The sequence below is a fragment of the Schistocerca piceifrons genome, chromosome 1, assembly GCF_021461385.2.
Source record: "Schistocerca piceifrons isolate TAMUIC-IGC-003096 chromosome 1, iqSchPice1.1, whole genome shotgun sequence".
Classification (NCBI taxonomy): Eukaryota; Metazoa; Arthropoda; class Insecta; order Orthoptera; family Acrididae; genus Schistocerca; species Schistocerca piceifrons.
In genome coordinates, this window is record NC_060138.1 from 409,094,286 (window position 1) to 409,107,732 (window position 13,447).

Genomic DNA, 13,447 nt, shown 5'->3' on the forward strand with positions numbered 1-13,447 from the left:
ATTAACACAGACAAAAAGAAAAATGAAAGATTGAAATCACATATAGTTTGCTACACTGTGTAAAAATTTTTTCTAAAAATTATTTGTGCCTCAAAAGAGATACATGTTGACACTACGCTGTGTTACGCAAGCCTGTAATGTGGCAGCTGTGGCACAGCTCCGTGATAGTTGCTGTGATGTATGATTCTTGTCTCCATCTCAGGATGTTATGCCAACACAGATCATTGGAATATTCTAAGTGGCTGTGTTGTGTCTTTACCTTAGTTGCCTATGTATAAGCTTCCTGCCTTGAACAGCCACCAGTAGGCAGTGAGGTATCGTGCTAGGAAGGTGTGAGCTGTCTGGCCCCAGGTAAAAGCATTGTGTGCTTGCAGGAAGGTGGTCTGCGGACTGCTCTCCTCTCTTCAACTGTTTCTGCTGAACTTCTTCAGATAATATATTTATTTTATTTCATTTAATAAATTATTTGATACACATCTGATTATGAGGAACTAGTCACAATAAATATAAAACTGACTTCACCAGTAACTGATGATACATTGCAAAAAGTTGCAGTATAAATTGAATTATACACCTCATAAAATGATATGTATTGAAGCATTGCAGTGTCTGTGTTAATAACTGACTTGTGTAATTAAGTGTTTATGTATTTCTAGTAGAATGCTGTTCAATTGAAGTTACTTAATATCCACTTTAAGGTAACATAGATTAAAGAATCTTGTGACATATTGTAATATTTTTGAAGGTTAATTAGCTTTAGTGTCTGAGGTTGAGGTGTCATATTGCATCAGTGAGGGAAACTAACTTTGTAACAGCTACCAATTATTAAGAATTTTTGTCCATGCACTTAATGTTTTTTGAGTAAGTGTGAATTACAAAAATTAAGAAAAATGCAAGGAAAGATGGTGGTATCTAACATCTGTAAACACTTAGAAGAGACTTGTCTCCAGTGAAAATTGTTATTAGAGCAATTTAGCTAAAGTAATCATTTTCTGTGATGTTGAAGTGTCAAAATTTTTTATTTTTTGACTTTTGTAACTTGAGAAGGTGTTAGAGAAGGAAGTAAAATGAAGCACACACTTGCTATATTATTAGTCATATTACTTGGCAAATTTAACTGTGATTTTTGTTGTTGTTGGTACGTTTGTTTTAACCCAAAGTAAGTTGCTGTATTACAAATGACTTATCTAAAAAGCTAAACATAAATTTTTCCTTGGATTCTAGTATACCAGGACATGTTTCCAATAATATTTTTTTCAGTCATAAATACTGAGCAGATGAAGATCACCTTATGCATGATAACATCAAACTTGGTGGAGCAAACTGTTTTTTTTTTTTTCATTTTATTTGTCATTGTCATTTAATATACTCACTTCTAAAAGTAAGGGAGGGGTGGTTGTTCTGAACACAACATGTTATTATATTTTGGAAGTAATATAAATATTACCAGTGCCTCATAAAATTATGACAGTAATCACAAATAAATATATAGAATTTACTCAGACTGTGATAGAATGAGGTTTAGTCTAGAGAAAGACTCAATCTGTGTGGACATGAAAATACTAACTCATAGATATTTGGCAAAACATGTGTATTTGTCAAATATGTAATTATTCAGTTTTATTGGGGGTGTTCTTGTGTTCATTAATCTTTGTAGTTGACTATAAATCATTTAAATATTGGCAGGAAATTTCATCTGACTTCGAATGATATGGAGTCTGTAAGTTTTCTATGGATCTGAAATCAGCTTTATATTGTTTTGCTGGTGCTTTGTGAAATATTCTTTGTTGTAGGTGGAATAATATGTGCAACATGTATCACAGTGCAGTGAACAACTGATGCCAAAAGCTGTACAAGAATTAATCTCTCTTTTCAAAAAGTCATTGGATGGGAAAAGTTGCACATTAATCTTTGTGTGTGTGATTGTACAAACCAATGTTGAATGTGTTCCTAAAACTTCTTCACTTCTAAACAATATGGCCTTTGTATTTCATAAACACTGAGTGTCATACCCTTATAGTTTCCTGAATCTTTGCTACGCAACAAGCGTCCACCCAGATTATTTAGATCTGTGTCCCAATGCTAATGCTTTCAAATCTCAGAACTCGAAATGAGTTTATAAATCATAATACAGTTTATTTTTACTTCCAATTTCTTACCAACATCTTGCATGTCATCTCATATTGGATTTGTCGTAACTTTGTCTTATGTGTAATACCTATGCTTTTTCCTATGTTCTACACATATTTTTCTTTACAAATGATCTGTTCCAGGAATTGATAACTAGATGCTATTGTTTACCCAGCATTTTGTAAGGGCACTTTTTTAATTTTTTATTTTGAATTTAATTTGTGTTGTGTACATATATCAATTTTGGATGAAACACACACAGTACCTCTACCATCATATACAAATAAAACTATTCGGCAGATGAAGTTGACACTCAACTTACATTACTACTTGACATGTACCAATGGGAAAAAACTAAATTTCATCTACATCAATGCCACTTTTATTCTCATTTAACAATGGGACAGTGTCTTCTTAGAATGTAAAGAAAAGTTCTTTCTCATCCTTTCAAAGGCAGTTCCCAAATTATACAATCCAAGATCACGTTCATTTCATATTTTCTTTCTTGAGAAATAGATGCAGTTTCCTTGTGATCAGCTCTCAGTTTAAAATCATGAAAGTAAATCCATTAATTAGAAAAATCTTATTTCTTTTGAGCAATCCAAGACTGACTTGTGTAGGAAGATATATGACCTACCAGTAATTGGCATGGTCTATGTGAAGTTGCACAGTAGTGAGACTGGGCTCTCATTCAGATCCAAACCCCTGTATGGCCAACCAGGTTTAAGTTTTCTGTGGTTTCCCTGGATTTCATAAGCCAAATCTCATGATGACTTCATTGAGGAGCATGTGGCCAATTTCCTTCCCTCCCTCCACAAGTTCAAACTTGTGCTCCATCTGTATTGACCTCATCGTTGGTGGGATGTGGCACTCTATTCTTCCTTTCTTTCTCCTTGTAATTTACACAGAAACACAAGCTCCTTGTTCCTCATTGGAACTACATTTGCACCTACACCCTACTCTACCAGTCACTCTGAATTGCATGGTGGATGGTACTTCCCATTATTCAGTATATTATTTTCCTTTCTATTCTGTTTGTACAGGGTGTTTCAAAAATGACCGGTATATTTGAAACGGCAATACAAACTAAACGAGCAGCGATAGAAATACACCGTTTGTTGCAATATGCTTGGGACAACAGTACATTTTCAGGCAGACAAACTTTCGAAATTACAGTAGTTACAATTGTCAACAACAGATGGCACTGCGGTCTGGGAAACACTATAGTACGATATTTTCCACATATCCACCATGCGTAGCAATAATATGGCGTAGTCTCTGAATGAAATTACCCGAAACCTTTGACAACGTGTCTGGCGGAATGACTTCACATGCAGATGAGATGTACTGCTTCAGCTGTTCAATTGTTTCTGGATTCTGGCGGTACACCTGGTCTTTCACGTGTCCCCACAGAAAGAAGTCACAGGGGTTCATGTCTGGCGAATAGGGAGGCCAATCCACGCCGCCTCCTGTATGTTTCGGATAGCCCAAAGCAATCACACGATCATCGAAATATTCATTCAGGAAATTAAAGACGTCGGCCGTGCGATGTGGCCGGGCACCATCTTGCATAAACCACGAGGTGTTCGCAGTGTCGTCTAAGGCAGTTTGTACCGCCACAAATTCACGAAGAATGTCCAGATAGCGAGATGCAGTAATCGTTTCGGATCTGAAAAATGGGCCAATGATTCCTTTGGAAGAAATGGCGGCCCAGACCAGTACTTTTTGAGGATGCAGGGACGATGGGACTGCACCATGGGGCTTTTCGGTTCCCCATATGCGCCAGTTCTGTTTATTGACGAAGCCGTCCAGGTAAAAATAAGCTTCGTCAGTAAACCAAATGCTGGGCAGCGTTTGGTTTACTGACGAAGCTTATCGCCGTCATCAATCCTGTGCACTATATCGTTAGCGAATGTCTCTCGTGCAGCAATGGTAGCGGCGCTGAGGGGTTGCCGCATTTGAATTTTGTATGGATAGAGGTGTAAACTCTGGCGCATGAGATGATACGTGGACGTTGGCGTCATTTGGACCGCAGCTGCAACACGGCGAACGGAAACCCGAGGCCACTGTTGGATCACCTGCTGCACTAGCTGCGCATTGCCCTCTGTGGTTGCCGTACGCGGTCGCCCTACCTTTCCAGTACGTTCATCCGTCACGTTCCCAGTCCGTTGAAATTTTTCAAACAGATCCTTTATTGTATCGCTTTTCGGTCCTTTGGTTACATTAAACCTCCGTTGAAAACTTCGTCTTGTTGCAACAACACTGTGTTCTAGGCGGTGGAATTCCAACACCAGAAAAATCCTCTGTTCTAAGGAATAAACCATGTTGTTCACAGCACACATGCACGTTGTGAACAGCACACGCTTACAGCAGAAAGACGACGTACAGAATGGCGCACCCACAGACTGTGTTGTCTTCTATATCTTTCACATCACTTGCAGCGCCATCTGTTGTTGAAAATTGTAACTACTGTAATTTCGAAAGTTTGTCCGCCTGAAAATGTACTGTTGTCCCAAGCATATTGCAACAAACGGTGTATTTCTATCGCTGCTCGTTTAGTTTGTATTGCCGTTTCAAATAGACCGGTCATTTTTGAAACACCCTGTATATGAAGCATAGGAAGAACGTCTGCTTAAATGCTCATGATAATCATGAATATTTCACTTCACTAGTATTAAATGTACAGTTTGAAGAAATCTGAGAACACTAAAGTTTAAGATGAAGCTTCTTCAGTCATGTATTCATTTCAGGGACCAGCTGTGCTCAAAAGTCTCAGTCACTGGTACCATCACTTGGTGTTTTGTGCTTGATCTTTATATTTTCTCGTAAAGTGTTTGCTGTGTTAGTTAGACATTTGCCTGAGTTTCTCCAGTTGTACTCTGTTTCCTGTGATGGTTCCTCATTTAGCTCAAGTAGAAAAATTAACTGGCAAGATACATTACAAGATTACCTCAGGTACATTTTATTATGTAAGTGCAACTCATTAGGTATTGTTCAGGAGAAGTTAACTTCTTTTTATAGATTTGATCTTTTTATCTTGGTTAGTGTAGAAACCTAAACCTAAGACTGGGCCTGAGCAAATTAAGTGGTGGCAAATGAACACCCAGTGAAACGAGTTGATGACAGCCTGAGTAAACTTCTCTGTGAAGACCGCTCAGTCAGTTGGAGATATGTGGAAAGATGCTGTGGAACAAATACATCAAGCAGCGACAAAAACGCTGGGCAAAACCATACCTTGATAAATAAACCTGGTGGTGGACAGCTGAAGTCAAGCAAGCAATCAGGAAGAAAAATATTGCATACAAGACTTGGTGGAACTCATGACTTGACACTGATCTCCAGAAATATCGCAACCTGAAATCAGCAGCAAAAAGAGCAGTAGCTGCAGCAAAAGACCAGTATTACCAGGCACTGTATGACCACCGTGACACGCCATCAGGAGACAATAACATCTACCATCTTGCTAAGTCACGTCATCATTTAACTCAGGACATTGGACATGTGATGCACATCAAGGAAGCTGATGCCAAACTGCTAAGAGATAAACAATCTATTCTCCAGCATGGGACAGACTACTTTCATAACATCAGTAACAAAGAGTTTACACATCCACCAATTACTTGTCCTGATCCTACCTTAGGACCCATCTTCTCAATTACGCCTGAGGAAGTAATGCTTGTCATTAGCAAGATGAAAAATGGAAAGGCAACTGGCCCAGCTGACCTACCAGTGGAAATCGGGAAATTGCTCAGAAAGTCTGCTTCAGAATTCCTTGCCTCACTCTTCAACCGAATCATTGCCGAAAAACAACTTCCAGAAGCATGGACAACTAGCATAACAATTCCAAACTGGAAGGGAAAAGGAGACGTGAATGATTGCTCGACTTATCGCCCTATTCGACTCCTCTGTCATACTTTAAAGGTCTTTGAATGGGTGCTTGATAGCAGCCTCAGAAGTATTATCTCTGTAACACCAAACCAGTGTGGATTTGTTAAGGGATGCAGCACCATCGATGCTATCCACACCATTTGTCTTTTGATGGAAAAACAGAGAGAGAGAGGCAGAAAAGTGTACACATGGCATTTCTAGACCTAGAAAAGGCTTTCAATCATATCCCACATGATCTTATTTGGCGAGCTCTTCACCGCCATGGCATCCCTGAAGAGTATTTAAGCTGGGTGCAACTTTTGTAGCGTAATTCCACTAGTGTTGTTTGGAGTACTGCTGGAATTTCTCTGCCCTTCAATATCACTGTGCGTGTTCATCAGGGTTCTGCCCTTTCACCATTGCTATTCATCCTTTGCATGGATACAGCAATGGCTGACGTACAGACTTCACATCCTCGGACCCTTGTTTATGCAGATGATGTGCTACTTGCCGACCAAGCCCGCCTTGAACTCCAGCACCAGGTTCAAACATGGAAGGACAGACTGGCTGAAAATGGACTGCACCTCAGTGTCCAGAAGACAGAGTACCTAGAATGTGGCTTCCAAGCCATGGGCACCATAAGTATTGGCAAAGAAGACCTGCAGAAGACCATGCACTTTAAGTACCTAGGGTCTGTTGTCACCTCACACTGCAACACAACAGTTGATACTCGAATGAGGGAGAATGCTGCTTGACTCAAGTGGAGACAGATCACTGGAGTCCTCTGCAATAAAAAAGATGCCTCAGTATCTAAAGGCAAAAGTATATAAGACCATTGTATGCCCAGCAGCAACGTATAGGACTGAGTGTCGCTCTGTGACGAAACAACAGGAGCAAATGTTACACACCGTGGAGATGAAGATGCTTCGATGGTCCATGTGGCTGACACGATGCGACCCTGTAAAAAATACAGACGTCTGGCAAAGGTTTGGTGTCACGCCTATCACCGACAAAGTGAGGGAAGCCCGTCTCCGCTAGTTCGGCCACGTCATGAGAAAGTGAGACAACTCAGTTGCGAAAACAGAACTTCACATCAGCCTGGGAGGAACAAGACGACCAGGTAGACTGGCAAAGAGGTGGACTGACAGCATCAGGGGAGACATGCACGTTGTTGGCTTAAGACCAGAAGATGTCAACGACAGGGAGAAATGGAGGAAATGTAGCAAAACAGCAGACCCTGCAAGTTGGGATTAATGCTTGGAAAGAGAGTGTAGAAGAAAATAAATGACAGTAAAAAAATGTATTTGCAATAACTGGAAGATATGATAGCCAATTATAAATTGTGGTTCCTGTGTCTATTGAAGGATGCAGAAAAGGAAAGAATGATATTTTGCAGTGATTTTTTAAATTTGTTTTTCATTCTTAATTTATGATTCCTTTACTCTAATGTGTCTCACATGATTTGAGATCATGAATAACTTTACAGATTAATCATTGCAAGCACTTTCACCTCTAACACTTTCCATACTACTTTATCAGTAAGTAATGACATGCCTCAGAAACTAGATTATCTTTATGACGATAAGAGAATCTGTAGATCTGTTTCTGCCTGGCAAATAGTCTTTTTATTATTGGGGTATAGTTTCATTTGGAACTACATTTTCCTTATGGCCAGTGAAGAAAGAGTCATGTGGCTCATATTCTGGCTAATCATATGTCTGTTGGCAGATTTTTTTCTGTTGTAATACCATTGTAATTTAAGTAGTCACACTGCATAATCTCCACAAAATAGTTGGCCGTTTGTGTGTTACTGCCAATTACTGCTAATGATCCCCACAATTTTATGTGGATGTAGAGACTATTCAAATTACAGGAAATGGTTTTTAGGTGTTTTAAAATGTTTTGGACCTTAAACAGCAAGTTAAATTATTTTATTGCAATGGCCCTAGATTTATAAATATTTAAGACTACATGCTGGCAAATTGCTGTTGAGGCACACCTTACCTTCACACGTCTCAACATTTGTCGTGTCTTACATCATCATCCACTGAAAGCAACAGCGTGTTAATCTAGCTTCTCAAATCTTACTTGAAATTTTTAAGTTTAAATATTTGTAATCAAACATTACTTCCTCAGTTAACTACTCCCTACAGTAAATAAATTTAATCTTGGTTCATAATAAGTTTTAAAGTCTCATATGAGGTACAATTAAATCATGATATATGGTAGCCACAAAGATCTTTGGTTTTGTTTTCTTTCCTTTAGCCTGCTTTATTCCTCCACGTGTTCTTGTACAACTGATTCTGACATCAATGTTCAGCTTAAATGACTTTATTTTATTGAAGAGGAGCTATGCTTAAATTTAATTCAGACAATTAGTCTATGATACAGCAGTTAGTTGCTTTATTTTCTGGTTACAATACCACTTTAACAGAAACAGATGTAGGTAAGAAAAGCAGAAGGCCCCAAGATGTACAGAACTTAAGCAGTCTGAACACACTTCGAAGAGTGAGACAAGTACTTGTTTCACAATAGAGGAGTCTTGTGACTATTATCATACAGTGAATAAACTAAATAATTTTGTCAGTTGTAACAAAACATGAACTTGGAGCTACAAAATTATTCTGATTTTCCACCATAGTAGCTTATACTGTGTGAAAAACTACAGTAATCATTTGTAGCTTCAACAAGTAATCCTTATTAATATTGTGATCATTAACATTGTTTACCAAGTAATTCTTATTAATTTTAGTGTATATTAAAAGCACATGTGCTGAGCAAAAACTTCCAAATTCACTTTCTTGGGAAAGTCTTCAAATAATTCAATAATTCATACATTTGTGTTATGAATTTTCTACAAGTGCAAAAAAAAGGACCAACTCCTAACTTAAAATAATTCTTTTGCCTCCTTAAAAATATCAGATTGTTGATTATGAGAAGAAAGATTTTCAGAAATTTCTAACTATGTAACTTTTCTTTAGCTGCAGAAATCTCATACGCAAGGTGGATAACCAACAGCATTTGCAGAATAGCTAATCAAATTTGATTCAGTTGTATTTTCAAAGTGATGGCTTCATCTTCATTTCCAATGGTAATTTGAAATGAAATTTTAAATATAAAATGATCAGAAAGCCAGCATATGAGAACACTTTAAGAAGTTCTCAAGCCAACAAAACCTGCATTATAGACACAGTAAAATAATCAGAAAATTATATCTTGTACATCCCATCATATTCATGTGTTTGCAGAAATGTTACTTGAGACTGAAAAAATGGTACATGCTACACTGTAAAATGTCATGTAAAGTAGAGACATTACAACAAAAGATGCTGAGCCTTCGATGTTGATTGGTAAAATTTTATGAATTAATTGCAGATGTCATTACAAGTATATTTTGGTTGGGAAATCATCCACATCTTGTAATTATAGCAGAGGGTTGTGTATTTAAATAGATACTTGGTGTTTTGAACACATCAATAGTGTATATTTTGTGGAAAAAATTAGAGCCGTAGTCACAATCCTGTCACTTCGCTAATAAGCATATTCTTAAGAAATATTTAATTCTACTTGTTAACAGTAAAAGGCACCTTGCTTTGTCACGAAACAAAACAATTTTTATGAAGATAAAGAGTGCAAAATATTTAGGCAGTTATGTTCTAGTAACTGGGTATTTTTCCATAACCTTGATCACTGATCTTCACACTATCAATTTTTCAGCTAGACTATTTCCATTTGTTGCCCTATTTTCTCTGTCCATGCCTTTATCCCTCCACGTTGATGCAACTTCAATTTTCAGCTGTCGATGTTTCCCTGTGAAATTACTTATTGTTTCATGTTATACTCAATGCCTAGTATGTGATTTCATCTTGCTTCTCCTTCAGTAAGAACATGACCATTGTAGGATGTAAGGTCCGCCAATTATGTAACTTTTTTTCCAAGGTCCCAAACATATTTCAGCACCACTATGCCATCATCAGTGGGTTTCCGTTTTATTTAATCTTTACACTTGGTGTACATGATTTTTCAGGACTACTTGTGTATTATTTATTACAGGTAGCTTGTCATGCTTGCATGCGGCAAGCCCTTTTATTCTCAGCATCATGGTGAGGTGTTGTGATGCACAAATAAATATAACATGTATTTTCACAAATAAGGTTGTAAAAGCATTTTGCATTTCACCAAAACACAGTACAATTACAATTATACTCATCTTAGCCTTTCAGATGCAAGTGTGTAATGATAGCATTGGTTTTTGACACCAACTTATTTGTCCCATAGGATTTGAATAAGAATTTGATTAGTGTCATGATTTATATTTTCCCTCCTCCTCCCCCTCCTTCAGCCACATTAAAGATTTCAAGAACATGAAGTTGTCATAACACAGCTCCATGGTTTTGACAGTGCTCTGCTACAGTGTATTAGATGTTTGCATTGCAGGTGGTTTCTGTGGATACCTATATCCTAGATGATGGTTTTGTGTTTGACAGAGTGTAAGAACCAGCTGCCATGATGTTTCTGATTACCCTCATGATTATGAAAATGTAATCTGTGTGTCTGCATTAAATAAGCAATAGTGATGAACTCTTTCTCACGTGATTGTTGTTCAGTTTAATACACTATAAGTACTCAGCACCTTCCTTCCAACAGGTGTCATCTTGTTTATACCCTGTCACATGTTCTGAAAAGAAATAATCATCGATTTTTGCACACCAGACTCTTTTTCTCTATTATGGTAGCTTCCATTCATGTCACTTTCTAGCATTTTGCATCCACTATTCATGTAAAAGATTGTGACTATAGGTAATGTTTTTACCTGATCATTACACTTTGAAAATGTGATTAATTTTAAGATAGTGCCATCAGTGGTTAAATAATATGTACTCTCTTCTCCCCCCCCCCCTCCCCTCTCTCTCTCTCTCTTTCTCTCTCTCTCTCACATCACACACACACATACACAAACACACACACACACACACACACACACACACACCCTCTGTCTCATTGGCATGGAGTTGCCACAATAGTATTGCAGCAAGCTTTCTATGAAACATAAGCTGCTAAGTGTTTTAGATATCCCTGGACAATATAGTGCTTTATGCTATGAAACATCAGACAGCTACAATTGTATTGTTCAAAGTTTTTGTGAAGTTTTCTGTTATTTTCTACTGTGTGTTTTTTAACTGATATTATTTATTTTAAGTATCTGAGGCTATAAGAGATATAGTTGTAAATGGACTGTAAAACCTAAAATGAGTCACCAACGCGATGGTGTAATAAAACTGCCCACTGAGATGACCAATGAGTATGCTCAAAAATAAACATTAAATCTAGAAACTACCAATCTCTTATTTCTGAGCAAAAAGAATATGAGTAACAGCAATGTGAGGGAAATCAGATCTCAAGTATTGCAGAAGGAAGCCATATGTAGATGAGAAAGTGAGAGGAAACAAGGAAAAAAGTGGCAAGATATGATATTCAGAAGTCTGAGGAAATAATTCTCCTTCATTGAGATTCTGAATACATGTGATTTAAAAGAAGGAAGACTTGGAAAATTTGGAGAGATAAAAGATTACTTGAAGATTTACACTGAAAGGCAGGGAAGGATAGTGTAAGAGAAGGAAAGAATATAAGTAAGAAAACGATGAGGGGTATAAGAGAGTAAATGTGATGGGAGATGCGGAAGAGAGATAAATGGAGAAGAAGGGAGGGACAAGTGATACGAGTGTAAAAGAAAGAACTTTGCTATCATGTGAAGTAGTCATTTGTAAAAACATTAAAGTTTATATTATTTGTACATACAACATTTTTTATCCTTACTCATTATAGTTTCTCCATTTTGAGAAGGAAATAGTAAAAAGACTTACCTGCTCTTTTAGATGGTGCAAATTATTAAGTAGAGGGGAAAAGTATGAACTGTAACTTGTATTTTGGGCATTATTATGCTGATTATTTTTCACAGGAGGGCATGAAGGAGGAGGATCTTCCAAGAAGACTGTGCTTAGTTTGTGGAGATACAGCATCAGGGTTCCACTACGGTGTTGCCTCTTGTGAGGCGTGCAAGGCTTTCTTCAAGAGAACAATTCAAGGTTATAATTTTTATTAAATTTAACATTATTTTGTGAAGCATTAACCCAATTTTTAGATCTGAATTAAATCCATCATAACAATCTGTAACTTAAGAACTGAGGTACATGTGAACTTAGGTAGAATGATTCTTGTGATTTCTGAGGATGATTAGTTGTTAATAACATACGATAATTTTTGTTATGGAGTATGTAAGTGATGTTTCTTGCAGACTGTTTCTGATCAATCATTTTTTAGAGTCGGCCATCATATTTTAAGAAAAGTATTGTGGAGGCATAATGATGATTTATTATCTCAATATAGCATACAAATTTGTAGTTAATTATTTTCAGTTCTTATGTATAAAGTAATAATCTACCTTTGTGTATGGGTGCAATTAAGTAAAATATTATGGTAATCCATGAGTGAATTATGTTCAAGATAAGAAAGCATAATAATTAACACTTTGAAGTAGGAATTTTCTTGGGAATGCATGATGACCAAGAAGATAGTTCTGGGATTAAAGGTAATCTTTAGTATGGGTGCAATTAAGTACAATATTATGGTAATCCATGACTGAATTATGTTCAAGATAAGAAAGAATAATAATTAACACTTTGAAGTAGGAATTTTCTTGAGCATACATGATGACCAAGAAGATAGTTCTGGGATTAAAGGTAATCTTTAGTGTGGGTAAATCATGATTGGTAGAGATGAAATTTTTGGCCCTAAAATATTTCAGCTCGCTAGTATATTTGGTGTAATTTTACTGAAAACATGTATTTGCAGCAAGAATGAAAAACCAGCTATCATTCTTCATAAAAGCACTTCATTTACAAATGTGCTGTGAACAGCATTTCTTTGCGCATATATACCTGTGTCCTCCTATAGTGTGATGGAATATATTTGTTTAATCAACTATCCTTTATTATAAAATTACAATTTAAAATGAACATTGGAGATAGAAGCAATGACATACCATTTAGGTGTATAGATACTGGTAATCATTATTGACTGTTATAAATAAAAATTATTGAAAACCAAGGGCATCATTTTGATTCACATAAAGCTTAATATGTGAGAATGGTAGATAAATAAATATTGTGAATTTACTTCAACAATTGCTAGAGAATTTAGAATTAAACTGTCAAGTTATATCTAATTGCAACATTCTATATAAAATCATGAATGGATAGATATTGAAAGGGACACAAAGAAAATTTATCTCTTTAATCATACATCATTATATTAATTTTTTGAGACTGGCTAATTAGTGAACATACTCTTAGTGACTTGGTAACAAAATAACAAAAGGACTCTGTGGAAAACCCTTGCCAGAAGAAGGGACAGGTTAGTGGGACATCTGCTACAACATGTGGGAATAGTG

At 36.7% G+C, this 13,447-nt stretch overlaps 1 protein-coding gene across 4 annotated transcripts in view; it reads left to right on the plus strand.

Moving 5' to 3' along the window:
- The window catches only part of LOC124788942 (steroid hormone receptor ERR1-like), a 366,179-nt gene that overhangs the window by 308,675 nt on the left and 44,057 nt on the right, over nt 1-13,447 (plus strand). For all 4 annotated transcript variants that reach the window (XM_047256232.1, XM_047256238.1, XM_047256251.1 and 1 more), the window contains one exon: nt 11,957-12,083. In XM_047256232.1, coding sequence (XP_047112188.1) covers nt 11,957-12,083 — 127 coding nt within the window. The remainder of the gene's footprint in view (nt 1-11,956; nt 12,084-13,447) is intronic.